Source organism: Gopherus flavomarginatus, chromosome 6, assembly GCF_025201925.1.
Source record: "Gopherus flavomarginatus isolate rGopFla2 chromosome 6, rGopFla2.mat.asm, whole genome shotgun sequence".
Lineage (NCBI taxonomy): Eukaryota > Metazoa > Chordata > Testudines > Testudinidae > Gopherus > Gopherus flavomarginatus.
The window spans coordinates 19809865-19827696 of NC_066622.1; the positions used below are offsets into that span (position 1 = coordinate 19809865).

General features: G+C 44.3%; 1 protein-coding gene across 4 annotated transcripts in view; it reads right to left on the reverse strand.

The window, feature by feature from the left end:
- The window catches only part of FGD5 (FYVE, RhoGEF and PH domain containing 5), a 148557-nt gene that overhangs the window by 19462 nt on the left and 111263 nt on the right, over positions 1 to 17832 (reverse strand). For 3 of the 4 annotated variants that reach the window (XM_050958355.1, XM_050958356.1, XM_050958354.1), the window contains exons 11-14: positions 12515 to 12586; positions 10861 to 10929; positions 1985 to 2068; positions 803 to 882 (exon numbers count right to left, since the gene is read on the reverse strand). In XM_050958355.1, coding sequence (XP_050814312.1) covers positions 803 to 882; positions 1985 to 2068; positions 10861 to 10929; positions 12515 to 12586 — 305 coding nt within the window. The remainder of the gene's footprint in view (positions 1 to 802; positions 883 to 1984; positions 2069 to 10860; positions 10930 to 12514; positions 12587 to 17832) is intronic. The other variant, XM_050958357.1, reaches the window with a different exon arrangement.

Sequence of the window (17832 nt, forward strand, 5' to 3'; positions counted from 1 at the left end):
CAAAACTTCGATAACCACATCAGTGCGATCAACTGTCGCCGAGACTAAATTATTTTAATTATGTATCTGAAAATCATACACCGCTCCTTTTCTGTTGTTGTCTCTCTTGTTGACACTTTTGGAGTTAAAACCAAGAAGAACACAGTATACTCTCTCCTCCTGCTCAGAAATTAATGTACAAATTCTCGCTGCTGTCAGCATGTGATCACAAGACAGAGAATGCCCTCCCTGACTGTGATCCATACCAACTTTGTCCAAACTCTTTAGAAAAATTCCTTTTAACAAAAAGACCTCATTACATCGTCAGTAAAGTTTAATTTCTGTTTTAACTGTCATTTAAGTACCTTTAAGTGCCTTTAAATCTATGGCGTGGAATTAGCTAATTACTATTTTTCATTAGCCCTTGGGTAACCCCAGTGATGTGAACTGACAAGTAAAATTATAAAAGGGAAGTAGACAAAGCTGGATTCTCAGCGAGACAGGGAAAAAGTTGTAAAAGATCAAGGAAGAAGGCTCAGACTTATTAGAAATGGATTTTCTACTCTGCTCAAAATCTTATCAAGTGCTGAGTCCCAGCTTTTTACTCATTATAAGTATTGAATTAGTTGTGTCTTATGAGCCTTACATTGAAATGAATGCCCTCTTTATAATCAAGCACTTGGCCATTATCTGTCACAATTGTATAGATTGAAATGGAGTTTAAAAACAGTGGGACACCAATTTAGTCTTGGACAGTGGTTGGACTGGTCTAGAGATATAGCTAAAATAAACACCCTTTGCCATGGCTGGTATGAGAGAATACCTTGCTGACAGGGTCAGGCAGTGTTCAGCGTATTCAATCTTCAGGACGTTTTGGGCTTTTTCTGTCACTGGGCGGCTGACCTAGAAACAAATGACACATAAATGAAGGACAGAGTGATTTAAACCATCTATAGTCAGCACATGGTAAAACTCTTGATGCACAGAGATCTGTGAAACTCGAACAGTTTGAGTGTTAACCATCAAAGTCTAGTACTCACAATGTTCTCAGTTGCTAAGAGGCTAGTGGGGACAAGATAGTGGGCAGCCCAGCACAATGTGACAGTGGGGTCCAGGGTCAGTTGGGCTGATCCTGGTGGGATTTTTGGTCCATATTATTGCCAATTTGGGGTGTGTTCCATGTATAGATACTATGGTGATGTCTTGGATATAGAGACAGGTATAGCCAGAGTTTGTGTTTGGCCCATTATAAAGATAGGGGATAAAATTTGTGTTCAGATTTAGATTAAAAAAACAAACAAACGGGGTGTTCAGGTCTGGTGTCCTGTTACCCCTGACAGGTCCCCAGTCTGGGCCTTCTTTCCTCTTAGCTGTGGCATCTTCTTGCAACTGTTTCCCTAGATGACTATCCTGATCTCATTCCATCTCAGGTACAGAACCCAAACCCAACCGCGAACTCTCCAGCCTGATTCCAAACTCAGCCTCCAACATGCCAGGTGTAATACAGAAAACATAGGGACTCTCCAAATAATCATTTCAGCCTTGGTCTAGCAGGGTGGTTTGCCCCATAGGCTGAAGGGGATGGACGTGAAAGCTCCCGGAGAAGCAAATGACGTGAGCGTGAATTTTTAGGAGGTGCTAAAACCCTGGTTAGTATATTGTAGGAAATAGGGAGAGGGAAAAGGACTAGATGGGATGTCTTTTTCCTCCTTAGCTTCTGTGAAAAGTCATGATCAGATAGTAACTTTGAGTTTGGTTTGCTTTATTCATCACCAGCCCAAATGAGGCAGTCATGGTAATCTGCAACCTTTCAGATATTCTTTTATTTGTGTACTTTGTATTTTCCTCTTTAATTCCTGGAACCCGCAAGGGACTCATTAGATAAAATGCCCTTTTTCCTTTCAGTCAACTGGAAAGGAGACATAAACTGGCAAAGCATTAACAAGGCAGCCAATAAGCCCCAAATAAACTTTAATGCCAGGTTGCTGTCTGAACTAAGCATTACCCTCATGCCGGACACAGCCAAGGTGTTCTTCAGTCGGTATTTGCCATCCTTCTGGGGATATGTGTACAGCAGAATATCATTCATCTATGTGAAGAGAAAGGCAAAATCAATAATTTGCCATATGTCTTGCAAGCCTAACCATTATTCTTGGGTAGGAGGGATGCCCAGAGCCAGCAGTGACTTAACAAATTGCATGAATTGTTACTAAAGACAAGGATGAGCCACGAAGTTCAGATCCAGATCCAAACTTCTACAAAGCTCCAGAGTGTTTAGCTTTTGGCACATTTCAGGCACATTTCGACTGTTGTTGATTACTAAGTGCTCAGTGTAGGTGGAATGACTGTTTGTGTTAAGGGAAAGGCCACAGATGGTCTGAATGCACCATCTCAGCACATACACATCCCAGCTAACCCCTTTTGAACCTGTGGCTCTGGAGCTCTTGCTATTGCACATACACATTAGTACTCAGAACTTGGAGAAACTTTGGCATCCACCATCAGAGAAATCTTGAGAGACTGGGTGCAAGAGGCTCGGGTAGGGTGACCAGATAGCAAGTGTGAAAAATTGGGACGGGGGTGGAGGGGTCATAGGTGCCTATATAAGAAAAAGCCCCAAAAATCAGGACTGGCCCTATAAAATCAGGACATTTGGTCACTCTAGGCTCGGGAAAGGCAATGGAGATGCCATCCCCTAGTATTGAAAATGTTATCCTTCACACTGAGCCGTGAACAACTTTGCATTATCTCCCCAATGAAAATGCCAATGAAAAGTGATTAGGGCTGGGCCTTGGCATGTACAGACCTCACAGAATCAGATGGTCTTCCATTCTCTGCGGCCCTTCGGTGAAAACAGTGAAATGTGGATGTAAGTTGCAATGATCTTGGGGAAGCTGCTTGGGGAACCCTACTGTGAGATTAGGGGGGAGGGATAGCTCAGTGGGTTGCACATTGGCTTGCTAAACCTTGGGTTGTGAGTTCAACCCTTGAGGGGGCCACTTAGGAATTTGAGGCATAAATCGGTACTTGGTCCTGCTAGTGAAGGCAGGGGACTGGACTCAATGACCTTTCAAGGTCCCTTCCAGTTCTAGGAGATTGGTACATCTCCAATTATTTATTTTCCAAGGCCCTACTGTGGTCTGACTTAACCCTACAAGCATTATCTTCAACAGACCACCATATCACTGAGTGCTTGTGCTGCATCTGATATACACCAAAGGGCTGAGAGAGCTCTTTTCCATTTATGAGAAATATCCATCTGCTACTTAAAGTCCCATCTTTCTGCCTGGAACTTGTTGGTTTATAAAATAGCTTCATACAAAAAGGGACAAATTCATCCCTGGTGTAACTCTGCCAGGCTTAATGGATCTAGATTTGAATCCTGCTGACCCCCTTCCTGATCACAAGGATGTCACTGGCACTGGACATCATGAGAAGTTGAGCTGCCACCTAGTCATTTCTTTTACTGGGCCCTAAATGTTTTTCTGTCCTCTGCTTCCACCAATGCCCTTGCCTGAAAAAATGGAACCTTTAGGACCCTCTGAATGTTTTCTTAGAAGGTCATGGTTCAGCTTTCTTTCAGAGACAGAACAGTTTCTAGTGGCTAGAGAAGGGAGACTTGGAGTTAGGATTTGTAGAGTGAAATCCTGGCTATACTGAAGTCAATGACAAAGATCCCATTGACTTCAAAGGGGTCAGGAGTTCACCTGTGGATTCTGTTCTTGGTGCTGCCACTGTCTGACTTTGGGCAAGTCTGTGCCTCAGTTACCCATCTTTAAAATGGGGTGCCTACATCCCAGTGGTAAGGCTTAATTCATTAGTATTTGTAAAGCTCTTTTGAGATCCTCAGACGAAAAGTATTATTATTACATTGAAACTATAACTCTGAGAAGGAAGAAAAGTCTCAGGCTGTAGTCTCTCTGTTCTGAAGTGAAGTGTTTACTCCTCTAATGGTATAACAATAGAATTTCCATAGAACTGGGTGACAAATGGCTTGTCATGGAGTTTTTATACCATTTACTTATTGCTTCATAAATTACCAATTGTGCTAACATTAATCTAATCAGCGCAATGACACCTGCACTGTACTGATCATATTATGATTCTCAGTTTAACCAGGGCTGTGCTAGCTACAGAGAGGAATTCATCACAGCCTATTGGAAATTGGGGATCAGAGAGGTTAAGGGAGGTAAACCTAGCAAACTGTTCATTGAAAAGCAGCTGGAATGAGCTATTGTTTGCTTGATCTCACTGGAGGGATGAGCTTTTTAACTGAAGTTAGTATCAGCTGGGATAGCAGCAATTGCTAAAAAAAAGAAAGAAAGACTTGTTTTTTTTATTATCATCTGAAAATGACCTCAATTCTCTTCTGTTTACTTTCACCTCCACCTGGAGATTCTGCCAGAGAGTTGGTGGATGAAAGCATCCCTTGAATTTTCAAAGGTTACTGGATTACAGAAGAAAGCAGTCTCCTCCTTTGCCAGTTAACAGTGCCACATACTTCGGGGTGATTCCAAACCACAGAAAAGGCAGTGAATGAAGGGCACTAAATCACACAAACACAAAAATCTCATAAAAAACATAGGATCTTCCTAGCATGCACTGCTGTGCCTCGTTGGCTGCAAACCCTGTTTATTTTATTTATTAATTTTTTTTTAAAAAAAACCCAAGTGCATACTGTTGCCATGGCAGCTCTGATTAGTATCCCAAGATTTTATTAATCCTTGATGATGGCTTTGTTTTGTAATTGCCCACAGGAGGTGGAGTTTGTTTTTCCTTCTGTTTTGGCATGGTGCACAGAGGAGAAATGTGGCTCCAATCTCTTATAAGGTCCCACTAGCAATGACTCCTTGCAATGAAATTAGGATGAATATTTCATTGTTTGCCAGGAGACGGATGCTATGTAAAAGAGGCACAGAGGCGCTGCCATGCCTGCTGCTTTCCCTGGCTGTGTACACTAGAGAATTGAATTGCGGGTAAATGAATTGGTTGGCTAATACTAGTCTTAGTACCAGCAGTCCAGTGGTCCACAGTAGCCGGGGTATTTCAGTTGTAGCTTTGCCTTTTGTCCCATGTACGCTTTTCTACACCATTGCAGTTGCACTGCCCATTGGGTACCTATCCCTATACAGCTTCTCGAAGTAGTGGTTTCTGAAAGGTAATGAAAGACTTTCTGGCAGCCTTCAGGAATCCCAAGGGAATTGTGGTAGAGGAGATCAAACTGCTCCAATCCCTTGGAAAATCCTGGCTGCTGACTCCGTTTCCTAGGCCTTTTCTCAAAATGTAGGCCAGAATGAATGTGCTCAGCTCTCACTCCTTGCTTGGTTTCCAGAAACTCCAGCCATATGTTTGATTGTCCTAAGGATTTTACAGTATTTTCCCTCTATGGTCCCTATATTGCTTCCACTTACGTGAATGGTAAAACTCTTATTGACTTGATTTCTACTGAAATTTTGAAAACCAGCTGTTGGGCGTCTGAGGCAAGGAGGTGGAGGCCCTTCTGGCAGTGCCTGTGAAGAGCCAGAGACCAAGACTAGCAGCTGATGGAGTTTTTGTTATAATAGTGAGGCACCATCTGCCCCAGCATAACCAACTTCATGCAGTACCCGAGGTTGATAATCACCAGGTGAAGCACTACTTTTGGGTCCTGACAACAACTGCATATCGGTGGAGTAAGTTGTTCTCAAGACTTGGGATGAACAGAACTAACTATATAAGTTGAAGGAGAGCTAGCCTCAATACTGCATTGCCAGACCACAAGGACAAAACTTCCAGAAAAAACGAGAGTTCTGTGCAAATTGGCTGCCTTGGATAGTTACTAGTCAGTTGGGCACCAGTTTGGGATCAGGAAGTCCACAGTGAATGCAACTGTCATGGCGGTTTGCATGGCAATACATACTGTATTGTAGGGGTGTGAGATTAAAGAGAGTCAGTGCCAGAGATCACTGAGGGATTTAAATGTCTGGGGTTCTTGAACTACACAGGAGATATTGATGGAACCAGTATTTCTATTCTGTGCCCCTCAATACATACACACACTCCACCAATACATTCTCTGCTCTAACTCTTCTCCCTCCCTTCCTTTCATCACACTCCCTTCTAAGTGTGATGTGAACCCAATAACATTAGAATTCACATTGAATTTCCAAACCTATGCTGTTCAAGTGGATTCAGAATTAGGCCAGACAAGTTCACCCACCCTTAGTACTAACTACATCCAGTGCATTTACTGTCCAGAAACTTCTGCCACACATTTGATTGTCCTAAGTTTGTTCTCTAAGAGCCCTATACTGCTCCCAATTCACTCAATGATAAAACTCCTATTAACTTCAAAGGTGCAGGATTGAGCCTCATGTTGGATGACATTGCACTTCTCAGAATCCTGCTGAACTCCAGCCTGGTTGTCTGGAGTGTTGAACAAAATCTCCCAGTCAATGGCAGCTTCCCCCGCCTCACGTCCAACACAAGCAGCTTTTGTAGAGAAATTCTTGGACATGTGAAATAAGAGATAGTGTCTGAGTCGAAGAGTCCTGTAGTCGGGGGGCGATTAGGAGGCCTGCCAGCTTCAGCAGCCCATTCTGTGCTCTCTGCAAAGAGGCTCCAACATCCGTGTAAACAGAGACTGGACTCAGGAAACAGGCGCCCAGCAAAACACACCAAACATCCTGCCAGGAAACACCAGATTCAACAATACCATTGGCCTACACAAGACAGCCAGCTCAGTAGCTTCGCAATACACACAACAGACATTCATCAACTTACGCAGGTTTACACACCTGCATAAAATACATGCATGTACATGCCACACACTTGCTTATACACACACACAGAACTGCACATTACAGACCTATGCCCCACATGTGAACACAAATACACACAACACCAAGACTTACACAAAGCGTGGTTTGAAACACATGAGGCATGGCACACATACACACACCATTTTAACAGCATGTTCTAACCACAACTTGAGTTTGATTTATTTCTAGGATAAATTGGGGGATAAAATCCCTTCTCAGGCTTTTGCTCCAGCATGTGCTTTCTGGGAGAGGTTCTCCAAAGCACTCAGCTTTGGCCAGGGCCGGCTCCAGGGTTTTGCTGCCCCAAGCAGCAAAAAGGAAAAAAAAAATGCCGTGATCACAATCTGCAGCTCTACCACCGCTGCGTCAGTCTTCAGCTGCAATTCAGTGGCTGGTCCTTCGCTCCGAGAGGGAGTGAGGGACCCGCCGCTGAAGAACCGGATGTGCTGCCCCTCACTGTTGGCTGCCCCAAGCAGCTGCTTGCTGGGCTGGTGCCTGGAGCCAGCCCTCGCTTTGCCCTAACTTGATGTCAATGGGAGCAGAATTAGGCCTCTCCCGAGCATTTCTGAAATCCAATCCTTCCTTCTGATTTTTTTTTAGATCTATTCAGACACATTTACTTATTTCACCCAAACAAAATCAAAGCAAAACCCAATCACACGTATCCCATTTTAATGCACTTTTTTGGAATAGCAATTGACACAGTAGGGCCCATAAAAAATCCGCAAAGGATCTGAAAATTACATTTTGCAAAACATGTCAGGCCAAATCCTGGTCCCCACGGAGTTTTGCAAACAACTTCAATAGGATTAGGATATCACCCTTAACAGATTTGTCAGGGTTTTGAATGAATAATGATTTTAAAATCTAGGCTTTCCCCTCCTTTGGGAGAGTATTAAGTTATTTTTTCTAGTACAGTTAGAAGCCAAATCCAGAGGATTCTGAAGCTGGAATAGCTGGGGCTGCTGGAGGTCAGAACTGAGATGGATCCCTGAGCTAGGGCCTCAGGACTGCTATTGCAGGTTCCTGCAGGTCGAGGATGAAGTGCATTGGCAGAACCAAGTGTAATATGGATACATGTCCAGTGCTGGTGGTTGGATGGGGTGCTGCAGGCCAGGATTGCTTGTGCTGCAGGCCAGGATTGCTTGCACTGGCAGAGATGTACGGTACGGGTTCAGGGCTCATATAGGAGGTGTGCTATATATCAAGAATTAGATAAGTGCCAGAGCTGTGCAGCAGTCTCCTTGCTGGTTTAACAGGACAAATAGTCCAATAAGCACACTCCCTGAGCGATTGACAGATTCTGCAGTATTACTGGGGACAGGGAGATAATGCAAACATATTCAGAGTTTAACGTGAGAGTTATTTTATTTTGCAATCATTTCCCCCTTTTTCATGGGTTACAACAGTGGTTCTCAACCTATTTACCATCGTGGGCTGCATATGCAGCTCTCCATGTGTTATATGGGCTGCAGTCACACCGTATATATATTACCTGTATGGCCCTGAGGATGTCACATGGGCCGCAGCTATGTGCTGACTGGGCTGCAAGTGGCCCATGGGCCACAGGTTGAGAACCACTGGGCTACACAATGTAATATCTCCATCTGCCAAGGGATTATTTCACTCCCTGCAGCTGACATCCAGCTTTGAGCAGCAGAATCTTTAAATGAAGCGTCATATTGTTCCTCAACTGGTAGTTGCCACCACAAAGCCCCCTAATAATAAATTTACACTTATTTCAGTGCTTCGTTCATTTTGGTAGTATTTTCTGCCTCTGTGACTTTCAAGCTGAGGATAAGCTTTCAAATATATCTTATTTGAAACTTGGCTCAGCTTACCTTTCCCCATGAGTTTAAATTACTCTCCTATCCCTGTTTATTACTTAAACTAGATTGTCTCTCTATCTGATTTTTGCTCCTCCTGTTTGGTCCTGTAGTTCAGCCACAGATTCTGATAGTGGAATTATGACCATATGAACATCATGGCAGTCTGCTCAAATTCTGTCCACAATTCCAAAATCCACTCACAGCACTAAAACAGTTAGCTATTTCTGCTAAAATAATCAGCAGTAAAACAATTAACAATATCAACATTCACACTGGCATCAGTAAGTTTCAGAGTTAACCACCATACAGCTGAATGGGTCACTTTCTTAAGGCCAAATCTTGGTCCAGTTGAAATCAATGGCAATTTTGCCACAGGCAGTAGTGCTATTGTTTCAGATTGTCCAGGAAGATTCAATAAAAGAGCACTGCAGTGATATCACATCATGAAGATTTTGGCTAGACCCATTACTTCCAATACATAAAAGTTTGAGTTTTGCAGAAATCAATGAGGCCATTAAAGAAGCATAAGGGCAGCATGGTGTCCCACACAAAATCAATCAAGCCTCTCATGAGGAAGCAGGCAGAGAAGCTGAGCAGTGAGCAAGGAAGTTTTTTCACATAACTATGAAATAATAATCAGAAGAGGAAATATGAAGAATCCATGGTAAAGTATGTGACTTTGGTATAAGTATTCTCTTATTTTCATATTTGCCCCAGTGTAAATTTCCCTGTTCAAGATTTAGAAAATCTGCAGAAAATACAGTATTTTAAGCATTTATCCCATGACTTTAAATTAAATTTTGCAACACAGTATTGTAACAACACTACTCAGTATTTCAATGGCACATTTCCCTTGAGGATCTCAAGAACTTTTCAGTCATCAATAAATTAAGCATCACAAGCCCTTAGAAAGCAAGTAAGTATCATTATCCCCAGGGTATACAGGGGTTAAATCAGATGCAGAAAGGCAAAATTATTTGCCTGTAATTATGGAGTGAACTAGCTGCAGAGTTGAGAATAGAACCCAGAAGTCTTGATCCCCAGATCTCTGCTCTAGCCATTAGCCAATACTGTCTAATACAAAGGAAAATCATCAATGTTAAAAAAACCACCACAACAAAAAACACATTACAAAAGATGTTGGGGGAGCAGTTCCTCTAGCCAAATGTGCAGAGATGCTATGTTTCCAGAAGAAAGAATGTGCCACAGACAACAGATATAATAACTAGATACCATACACTCCTGCACAAATGGAGAACTGGGACTAGAACTCACATCCTTGAGCACCAAAAACAAGGCTCTACTTCTTGAGCCAAAATCATTTTTTTAAGCTCTTGCTAGTAGTGGCTTCCTTATCCTCCCTGTTGGTCAGACACTAGAGACCAAATTTCCAAAAGAGCTCAGGGGCAGATTTTCAAGTTCTCAGTTCCCCCAATTAGAGTCTGGTTTTCAGCACCCAGCCTTTCACAGGGTGATCGGCCCTTTAAGGGGAGATGGGTCCAGCTCCACCTATGACACCCTTAGCTCACCTTCCATAGTGGAGAAAATGAGCAATCATGGGGCAGACAGATCATGTAGCTAAGTCTTGCCTTCTGGTATGGAGATAAGACAGAAACTTGTGGAGAAAAGAGAGACTCTAAGCAGGAAGGCCTGAGAGTCACGGCTTGGTAGAGAGCAGGGAGGGTCTCAGAGGAGCCCAGGAGGGCCTGAGGGGTGAGAACAAAGCCCAAAGCATAGGTTGAAGAGTGTCTGAAGTTCCCCAGAGTGAAGACAGACCGACCCTCAGGCAGGAGGGGTTGTGCCCAGCTTGGGACTGGGGGTGGAAGACTCTTGTGTGTGTGTTTTGGACTTGAATACCCTGAAAGGGGTGAACTCTTTTCTTTAATGGCTTAGCTGGAAGGTCAAATCACTGGAGCAACCAAACCAGGCTGGAAGATTGGGAGATTCAACCTGAGGAGAAACTGAATTAATTGTTAGCTCAAAGTCAGAGCCACTTTCATTGTGCTGAGCTCTTCTGAAATTCTGGTGCCAGTTGTAGGTGCTGAACCCTTCTGAAAATTACATCCTAGAAGTCAACATCTCACTCGTTGACACATGCCAATATGTTACGTCACCAGTGCTATTTAAAATTACCTGGCAGCCCCAATATGCATAGGCTCAGCTGTAGTTCAGGGCCATATTCAGCTCGTTAGTAGTCATGGAAACCCAAGATATGATATGAGAGAGGCAACAAACCAATGAAATATCCTTACCAAGAACAAATGCCGAGGATGCCTGTTTTTCCCGGACACTTTCATCAGTGTTCCCTCTTTCAGAAACTCCTGAGGGAAGAAACAGGGGCATCAGTATCATTATTGTGAACACCGAACACCCCTCAAAGTGAACGCAGGGAATTGAATGCTTTTGCCTTTACTGGAGGAGATTCTAACACTCCTGTCTCGCTAGCCTGATCCTCCTCATGACAATAAAGTCTATTCATTGTTCAGATCAGTCCTATCTGTCCTGGGTCAGCCAAGTGTCAGTGTTGCTCCTTTTTACCATTTACTTTCATACCAGTACTATACATTCGTCAGGGACAGGGCAGTTTCTTGCTTACTTCGCTTCCCTATTATCCGCTGTGTTTATACAGAAATGACTCTGTCAAGGGTATTGGAATCAACATTTAACGGACTCCGAGAAAAGGACATTCACCTTTTAAATATCCCCTACAATGAGAATGAACCAACAAACACCAGGTGAACATGGGCTGCAAGAGTATTAGAATCACAGCATATATGCAAACACACACATAGACATATAGTCTGTCTCTCTCTGTCCCTATATAATTATTATTTATGCAGCACCACAGATACATATGGCCCTTCTCACACCAGTCAAGACAATGGACTAGATTCTGATCTCAGTAACTTGAGAGTAGATCTAGAGTAACTCCGTTGAAGTCAATGGAATTAATATAGATTTACACTGCTGTAAATGAGATCAGAATCTGACCTAGTGTGCCCTTCCAGAATAATTTACAGAAGGGCCAAATCCTGCAAATCTCATGCGTTAGGGATGGTAAAATCAGGCCCCAAGTTAAAACATTACCTGGCGTGGTAGAGGAAAAGGTAGATGAGGTCTGCAATGGTGAGATTCTGCAGTTCCTTAGGTTAGTAGTGTGAACATTTTGAGAGTTACATAAAAGTTTTTGTTTTAAGATGTTGTTATACTGAAGGGAAGTTTCATGTTTGTAGGGCTCAAGAAAGGAAGATTAAGCTGAGGGATGGGGGAGGGAAGCTGAACTGTGCGGGCTTAAAAGTGAGGACAAGCAACTTGAATCTGATGTGGAAGACAAGGCAAAGCATGTGAAGAGATACTTAGGTACAGTGTGTGTGTGTCTGTATGTGATACAGACACTTCTATTTCTGTGTCACTTATAAATTATATATTACTTGAAAAATACCTCTAGGGAATGAGAAGAATAACAATAATGAAAACAAGTCATTTCCCCTCATTCCAAGCTCTTCACCCAGCCAAATACAACTGCAAAGCTCCGAGACCGACAGTCTGTACTTGCCAGCACTTGAGAACTTTAAACATGAACATTATGGGGAAAACGATAGCGACTCTAATGAAATACACTGTACCGGTGAGCTTTGGGGACAGCTACAGTGGGAAACTGATTGCTCCTTTGCTTAGAAAATAGGGGCTGCTCTGTCACTCCTAACAAGAGACACTTGGCATGTCTGTCTCAGTGCTGGCAGAGTGAAGGCCTTTTACAGAAACCAGGGCTTCAACTCTTATCGGAATGGCCCAGTAAACAACACCTGTAGACATGAGGGCTGAAATCTCGCCATCCACCCAGACAGAAATAAAGCTGGTGGAAAACAATGTCCTTATCAGAGGAGGTCCGACTGCAGCACTCACCCTTCCTGGCTGGAGGAGGTTGCTTTGCCCCCTGACACTGTACTCAATGTGTACCAGCTTCTGCAAGTTTTCCTGAGGGAGAGAAAGAGTTTAGGAGGTGGGATGGTGATTGTTCTTTAGACAAGCAGACGTATCCTCCCCTCACTCCCCACCAAGAGATAACATTGACATTAAGCAGTTTGGAGTCAGAGCAGAGACACCCAGACAAGGTTGGGTCAAATGGGATATTAGGACCAGATTGACCTACTGGGTCCTAACTGTTTTGTGGGGCTTTATTGAGCTGCTTCCCCACCTATGGTTGGGTTGCCATACATCTGTCTGTCCATGATACTCCTACTTGCTGCTTCCTGTCCCACACACTGCCCATTACTGATCATAGAATCATAGAAGATTAGGGCTAGAAGAGACCTCAGGAGGTCATATAGTCCAACCCCCTGCTCCAAGGGCTTTGTCAAGCTGGGCCTTAAAAACCTCTAAGAATGGAGAGTCCACTACTTCCCTAGGTAACCCATTTCAGTGCTTCACCACCCTCCTAGTGAAATAGTTTTTTCCTAATATCCAACCTAGACCTCCCCCACTGCAACTTGAGACCATTGCTCCTTGTTCTGTCATCTGCCACCACTGAGAATAGCCTAGCCCCATCCTCTCTGGAACCCCCCTTTGGGTAGTTGAAGGCTACTATCAAATCCCTTCTCACTATTCCCTTCTGAAGACTAAATAAGCCCAGTTCCCTCAGCCTCTCCTCATAAGTCATGTGCCCCAACCCCCTAATCATTTTTGTCACCCTCTGCTGGACTGTCTCCAATTTGTCCACATCCTTTCTGTAGTGGGGGTCCCAAAACTGGACATAATACTCCAGATGTGACTTCACCAGTGCCAAATACAGGGGAATAATCACTTCCCTTGATCTGCTGGCAATGCTCCTACTAATGCAGCCCAATATGCTGTTAGCCTTCTTGGCAGCAAGGGCACACTGTTGACTCATATCCAGCTTCTCATCCACTGTAATCCCCAGGTCCTTATCTGCAGAACTGCCGCTTAGCCAGTTGGTCCCCAACCTGTAGCAGTGCATGGGAATCTTCTGTCCTAAGTGCAGGACTCTGCACTTGTCTTGCTGAACCTCATCAGATTTCTTTTGGTCCAATCCTCTAATTTGTCTAGGTCACTCTGGACCCTATCCCTACCCTCCAGTGTATCTATCTCTCTCCCCAGCTTAGTATCATCTGCGAACTTGCTGAGGGTGCAATCCATCCCATCATCCAGTTAATTAATGAAGATGTTGAACAAAACCAGCCCCAGGACCGACCCCTGGGGCACTCTGCTTGATACCGGCTGCCAACTAGACATCGGGCCATTGATCACTACCCACTGAGCCCGACAATCTAGCCAGCTTTCTATCCACTTTATAGTCCATAGATTCATTAGACTCTGTAGTGACATTCTTCCTCCCTGATCCAGGAAGTGAGGAGCTGGAGGCAAAGTATGCTGCTCCCCTCCCCCGTAAATACACCCCCTAAGGGCCCACGCATTGCTGTCTCCTTTTACCAAATAGCTGCTCTTGCTGAGGTGACAAAGGTAATTGAAAGCACGTCTTTATACTTTAGAACCTTGCTAGGATTATCTGGGGTTTTACATTCAGGATTAATAGATTTGTACCAGGGGTCTGAAAGGTTAACTAGCGAGCACAGTCCTTCCTTTCAAAAGCCTTGCAAAGATCAGGAAGCTCATTACCAAAGTCTGATACTGTTAACTGCTTACCTGGCCTGAGCAGCACAGGCACAATAAATGAGTGCCAGCAAGTTGTGTCAACTTAGCACCCAGCATGGTATGTAAAATGAATCTAACCAAAACAATGCTCCCATTAAAGGAACAATATCAATCAGAAGGCACTTATTTATGCTGGGGGAAGGGAAGAGGTTTTAATTACACGTCTATCCCGATATAACGCGACCCGATATAACACAAATTCAGGTATAACACGGTAAAGCAGTGCTCCAGGGGGGTGGGGCTGTGCGCTCCAGCGGATCAAAGCAAGTTCAATATAACACAGTTTCACCTATAACACGGTAAGAATTTTTGGCTCCCGAGGACAGCATTATATCGAGGTAGAGGTGTATTGTCATTACGTTGACAACTTTGATAAAGAGTCTCTATCAGCATCTCAGGTCTCCTCTGTTATACGGTGACACTCCACCCACCCTGGTCCCTTTTTATTTGGCAAATGGTATTGTTGATATCCTGGATACCAAGGGATCGGGATGACAAACTCAGGCAATTTAGTTAGGATTTCTTCTGATCACTGTTGCAGTTGGAGACCAAAAGAAGCTGCCCAGCAGTGGTAATGGGACCTCACTGGGATACATTCAGGACAGGTGTCTAAAAATGAGGACTGTGCTGCCTGTAATAAACTGTAGAGGTTTAAAGGGTAATACAGCCCTTTCTTAGCTCAGAGTAGTGAATGTTTCTTAGAGCAGTAGGTTCCTCTAATACTGTGTGACAGTGGTCTACTTTGAGCTTCTGTTTGTGCATGTGTAAAATGCAAATATTTTCGTACCTCACATGAGTGCTGTGGGGCTAATTAATATTTGTAAAGTGTTTTGAAATCCTGGGATAAAAGTTGCTAGGGGAAAAGGTGCTAGAATATTGTTACCATTAAAGAAAATGCTAATAAATTAATTATTGCTGTTCAATAGAAAACATAGGCTGTAATTCAATGCTCCTGTCAGATTTGGAAGTGTAGTATGATGTGTTAGTACCAACAGGACTCTCCCTCCTGTCCCAAATCTAAATTATAGTGTAGGAATTCATCCAGGTACATGTCAAGTTATTAATACTGTATTCTGAATGACTCTGTTGAGTTTGTTCCGTAATTAGAGTCAGCATTGATAATCTATGAAAGAGAAGAAGCAGTTGCGGATTTGTGTGTGCTTGTATATGAGTGGGTTACAATAGCGGGAATACAGCTTCCAAGACCTGCAATTTGACTCTCATGAAACTTGCCCCTCAAGAAAATAAAGTGCATTTACAGAGGTTGGGGAAGGAGGAAATTGTGTTTAATCTCTTCCAGGTCACTGCTTTAACACTATGATATTATTACTGCGATAATAATCTGATAAAGTGCAAAAGTCAATATGGAAGTTTAGAGGAAATGGTTCTGAAATAAACTCTTAATCAGCAAAAATTATACAGTTCATCACTTCTGTAAAGCCCAAAGAATCTCCAGATGCTGTGCAAACTATGGCCCAGATTCTCTGCTGTGCCCTCCAGGGGAGGAAGTGGGGGAGTGGTGGCATTAGAGAGCCAGTTGCATAGGAACTGAATCTATGCTTCAAAGTATGGAAGAGTTCACCTTTCTGGTGCTATTTTTCAGATGAAGGTGTAGCTTCTGCAGAATTTGAATGTGTCATGGAGATCACATACATACACTAATTGGGCCAAATGTGTGACACTGTTGTACTAAGGCAGGGGCAGGCAAACTTTTTGGCCTGCCGGCCACATTGGGTTTTGGAAATTGTATGGAGGGTTGGTTAGGGGAGGGGGTCGTGGCCTGGCCCCCACCCACTATCCACCCCCCTGGGACTCCTGCCCCATCCAACCCCCTCTGTTCTCTGAAGCCCCTCCCAGGACCCCTGCCTCATCCAACCACCCCTTCTCCCTGTACACTGACTGCCCCGGGAACCCCTGCCCCTGACTGCCCCTCACCAGCCCATCCAACCCTCCACCTCATTCCTGACTGCCCCCGAGACCCCTGCCCCCATTCAACCCCTGGTCCCCACCCTCTGACCTCCCTGACCCCTATCCACACCCCTGCCCCCTGATCATCCCCCTGAACTCCCCTGCCCTCTATCCAACCCCCCCTGCTCCCTGCCCCCTTACCACGCTGCCTGCAGCACTGGTGGCTGGTGGCACTACAGCTGCACCGCCCAGCTGGAGCCAGCTATGTCATCGCCACCGCGCAGCACAGAGACCGGGTCAGGCCGGGCTCTGCAGCTGCGCTGCCCCAGGAGCTTGCAGCCCCGCCACCTAGAGCACTGCGCTGGTGGTGGAGTGAGCTGAGGCTGCGGGGGACGGGGAACATCAGGGGAGGGGCCACGGGTGAGCCTCCTGGGCTAGGAGCTCAGGGGCCGGGCAGGAGGATCCCACAGGCCAGATGTGGCCCGCAGGCCATAGTTTGCCCACCTCTGAACTAAGGGATAACAGAGATTTGTTCCCAGATAGATGGCAAAGAAGGAGGAATACACTTTAAAACAAAGAAGTGGAAATGGACTCACACCAAACATCACATATCCAAACATCCCCGAACTTTGGGATGTTCAGAATCAGATCAGAATTTTGCAAATGACCTCTATCTGTGGTACAGGTTTTCAGGGCAAACCAAAACCCTAGATCCTAAAACTACTTATGCAATTCTCATGGCTGGAGTCCATCTCTGCATGAACAGAGAAACCTGCTCAGGGCTTATGGCAAAAAAATGTTCGGACCAGTTCTGATCCTCTGGAATGCTACAGAAGTTTTAATACTGGCTTCGGGGGAGCTGGATTACAGTCTCAGTCTTTTCCCCTAGCACTGCTTACAGCGGCTGTGCTAAGGCAGCTTTTCCCCTTCGGAAACATAGGAACAGTTTTACCTGCTGCCTATCCCTCTGTACAAACATTAAAAGTTGTGGCAGAGCAAAAATTTATTGGTCTTGATCCGTGAGGAAAGTGTCACTGAAATCTGTGCTGTAAAACAGCTGGCGAAAATGCTGGCTGTGTTTATGGCCTTGGTGCGCATATTAGAGACATGACTTTTAAACCTAAGCATCAGAGCTTGCCAGATGTGAGGAAAAGCTGACATTCTTGGCTCCAAGAACTCATCTGCTGCAAACAGCTGCTTCCACTTTTCCTCTGAACAAAACATGAAGGTTTCCTTTTCAGAAGATGAAGGACAATTCTTACCAAAGGCTCTCATTCCTCATGCTGGCAGAGCACCTAGAGAATCCCTAGGCCAGCAGGTGACAAGTACATTGCTGTGGCAGCTCCAAAGGGGTGGATCTCATGCCCCATAGCTTCTGCCTAAATCCATCCATTCTGTCAGCTTTAAAATCATGTCTGAAAATAAACCCTTTCTCAAAAGCATTTGTTTGATACTTTAATTCACCTAATTCTCCTCTTCCTTTCCATATTGATGCCACGATGTTTGTCTATTTTGCTCATCTTTTGGATTGTGCGTTCTATGAAGTATGAATGATTGTCATCATGGTCATCATTATTATTATTTAGCTTATTGAAGAGAAGGGTAAGAGGTGATTTGATGGCAGTATATAATTACCTGCTCAG